The 2,528-nt window shown below is 37.9% G+C and overlaps 1 protein-coding gene across 1 annotated transcript; it reads right to left on the bottom strand.

Annotated features, from left to right (window-relative positions):
- Window positions 1–1,471: 1,471 nt before the first annotated feature.
- LOC126839742 (uncharacterized) lies at window positions 1,472–1,927 on the bottom strand. Its single transcript, XM_050575153.1, has one exon. The coding sequence runs from the start codon at window positions 1,925–1,927 to the stop codon at window positions 1,472–1,474; it is 456 nt and encodes a 151-aa protein (XP_050431110.1).
- Window positions 1,928–2,528: the final 601 nt, after the last annotated feature.

Here is a 2,528-nt window from a genome sequence, read left to right as displayed (position 1 = left end):
CTCTACTAACTGTAAGTATAATGCAATGTCAAACGATAAACCAGTAAATATACTATCTGAGAAATTCTGTCTAAGAGTATTAGTATAATTTGTATCAGAACCGGACTAGGAGGCCGAAAAGTCATTTGAATCACAATCATCCGTTGATTCATCGTTCGTAACGACCTCCACGATTCGATAAGCGTTTAGCGACGCGACACTAGGGGTGTGTCGGCGTCTCACGAAAGAACGGAATTGGCGCGACGAGGTGACGGTCGGCGTTCCGCGAGAAGATGGCGAAGGACGATGAGGAGAAAAAATAAATAAATGACCAAGTCTTCGGTGAGTGTTCAAAATAATGGGGCAGGGCCCGTTTATGAAGACACCAAAAAAAAATTATATGAACAAAAAAAAACAAAACGTTAGACGTGGTGACGCTCGGGTCGTGCAATTAGCGGTGGCAGCGAGGTGCGTTCGCGTTGACGACGGGGAGCGGAGAGAGAGGCGGTTGGAAAGAATACGGCTTGATGGCGGTTGACCACAGATCGTTTCCCGACATGAACTTTGTACCCTCCGAATGGACTGTGGGGTGCTCAATATCGGGTGTGCACAGTGTGTCGACGGATGACAGACAAGTACAGCGCGGGCCTCAACATGCATAGCATAGTACCGCGTCTTTAGGCTCATTGTGTTATTATAAAGTCAGACGATAAAATACAATCAAATAAAGGAACCGAGTAGACAATAAAGATTATGAAACGAGCAGAATGAATAACGGTATCCGTTTCGTATTTCCCGAAAATGATTATAGACAATAATGTGCAATTGTCATGGTTGCCCCTTACAAAAATATTTCATAGATAACCCCAACTACAAAGAGAATTAAAAGTGTCTGATTGGAAATCAGAGTTCCCTCTGGGGCGTAGGTTCGGATCCTACCGACTGCGCCAATTGTCGTGACCGTAGACAATACTCGGCCAGCGAAACTAGGCGGGTGACCGTCGCGCACCTGGTGGTTAATTTCCCGTAGGGCTTCTAAAACTGCTTTCCCGCGTAAAATAATATAAAAGTAGTTATAAAAACTAAACATTTAAAATTTCTGTATTTAACATTCATTATTTATTTATTATCATAAATTAATAATATGAATATTTTGTTTTTTTCCATAATTATATAATTTGCAAATTATCTTTTATCTTTTTTAAAATGTATTTTAACTATAGATTTCACATAAACATTGAAACATAAAATCCTAATCAAATGTGAAAAAAACTAAAAATATTTTTTCATTTAGCAAAAAAAACTTGAATCTATTATTAAAATATTTACAAAAAAAAATTATTTTTCCCAATCTAATAATTTAGTCCCCATCGTTGTCTTCATCTTCGCTTGAACAGCTTTCATCAGGATTAATGGTTAATATAATTGGTTCTAATATCTCATCCCTTAGTCCTGCCTTAACGAAGTCCTCCTCTTGAATTCTAACGTAATGTTATCCACATTTGGCCCAATCGTCCGGAGCTACTGCATCAATTTCTTTATGCACAAGTGCCTCAACATCCCTAATTGTGAAAAAACAATTTTTTTCGGCCACTCTACCTTTTACTTGTGCCCAAATGAGTTCGATTGGATTATATTGACAGTGGTAAGGGGGAAGCCTTACCACTTCGTGACCCATTTGGAATGTTAGTTCATCCAATTTATATTTTTTTCCGCGTGGCATTGTGAGTTTCACTTTTGCCCGTAACTCATCAAGAGTTTCTATAGGAGAAAATTCTATATTTTTTTCTCGTAACCACTGTTGAACATCTGCTTTTTTACTACCTGATTTCGGGTAGTTCTCGACTAATGAAGAGTGATATGACGCGTTATCCATCACAATAATACTCGGCTCTTCTAAGTGACGTAACATTTGCGAAAACCAATCTTCAAAAATTGTCGCGTTCATTTTTGTATGATAATCCTTATTACTGGAATTGCATCGAAAAATAAGTTTAGATTCTTTGATGAATCCGAAGGAAGGAGATAGATCCAGCGTGGCAAACGATGAGACGATTGCCTTTGTCTGTAGGTACTTAAAAACCTTCCGTATTTTCACAATTTTGCCAAATATGGCTCGTGTATGATTTTGGTTAACCCAGGTTTCATCTAAGTAGACTACCGGCCGAGTATCACCGTTCCTACGGAACTCATTCATTGTTCTAAGAAATTTAACGCGCGCAACCACAATGTCCGACCGTTCCATTAAAAATTTGCGACCGTCGTTGCATTTCTTGTATTTAAAATTTAGTTGTTTTATAATAATTTTCACCAATGATTTCGTCGACCCTAGGTAATTTAATTTTTCATGAAATACCGCTAATATTTTAGCACTCGTAGGAAATTCGCCCTTGTCATAAAAACTATGAACAACTCTTCTGACCACTTCATTGTCAAAATCATCCAATTCAGTGACACATTTTTCGCGACTGTAATTTTTTCTTGGCGATCGGAATTTAAGATCATTAGAACTTCCGATATTTAACGCATTTTCTTGATTTTCAGTAATT

The sequence above is a fragment of the Adelges cooleyi genome, unplaced genomic scaffold (assembly GCF_023614345.1).
Source record: "Adelges cooleyi isolate 19-005CV unplaced genomic scaffold, UGA_ACOO_1.1 ACOO_flye_CR_arks_rails_tigmint_CR_PRNA_307, whole genome shotgun sequence".
In the NCBI taxonomy this organism is placed as follows: domain Eukaryota; kingdom Metazoa; phylum Arthropoda; class Insecta; order Hemiptera; family Adelgidae; genus Adelges; species Adelges cooleyi.
This window is presented reverse-complemented; position numbering and strand designations above follow the sequence as displayed.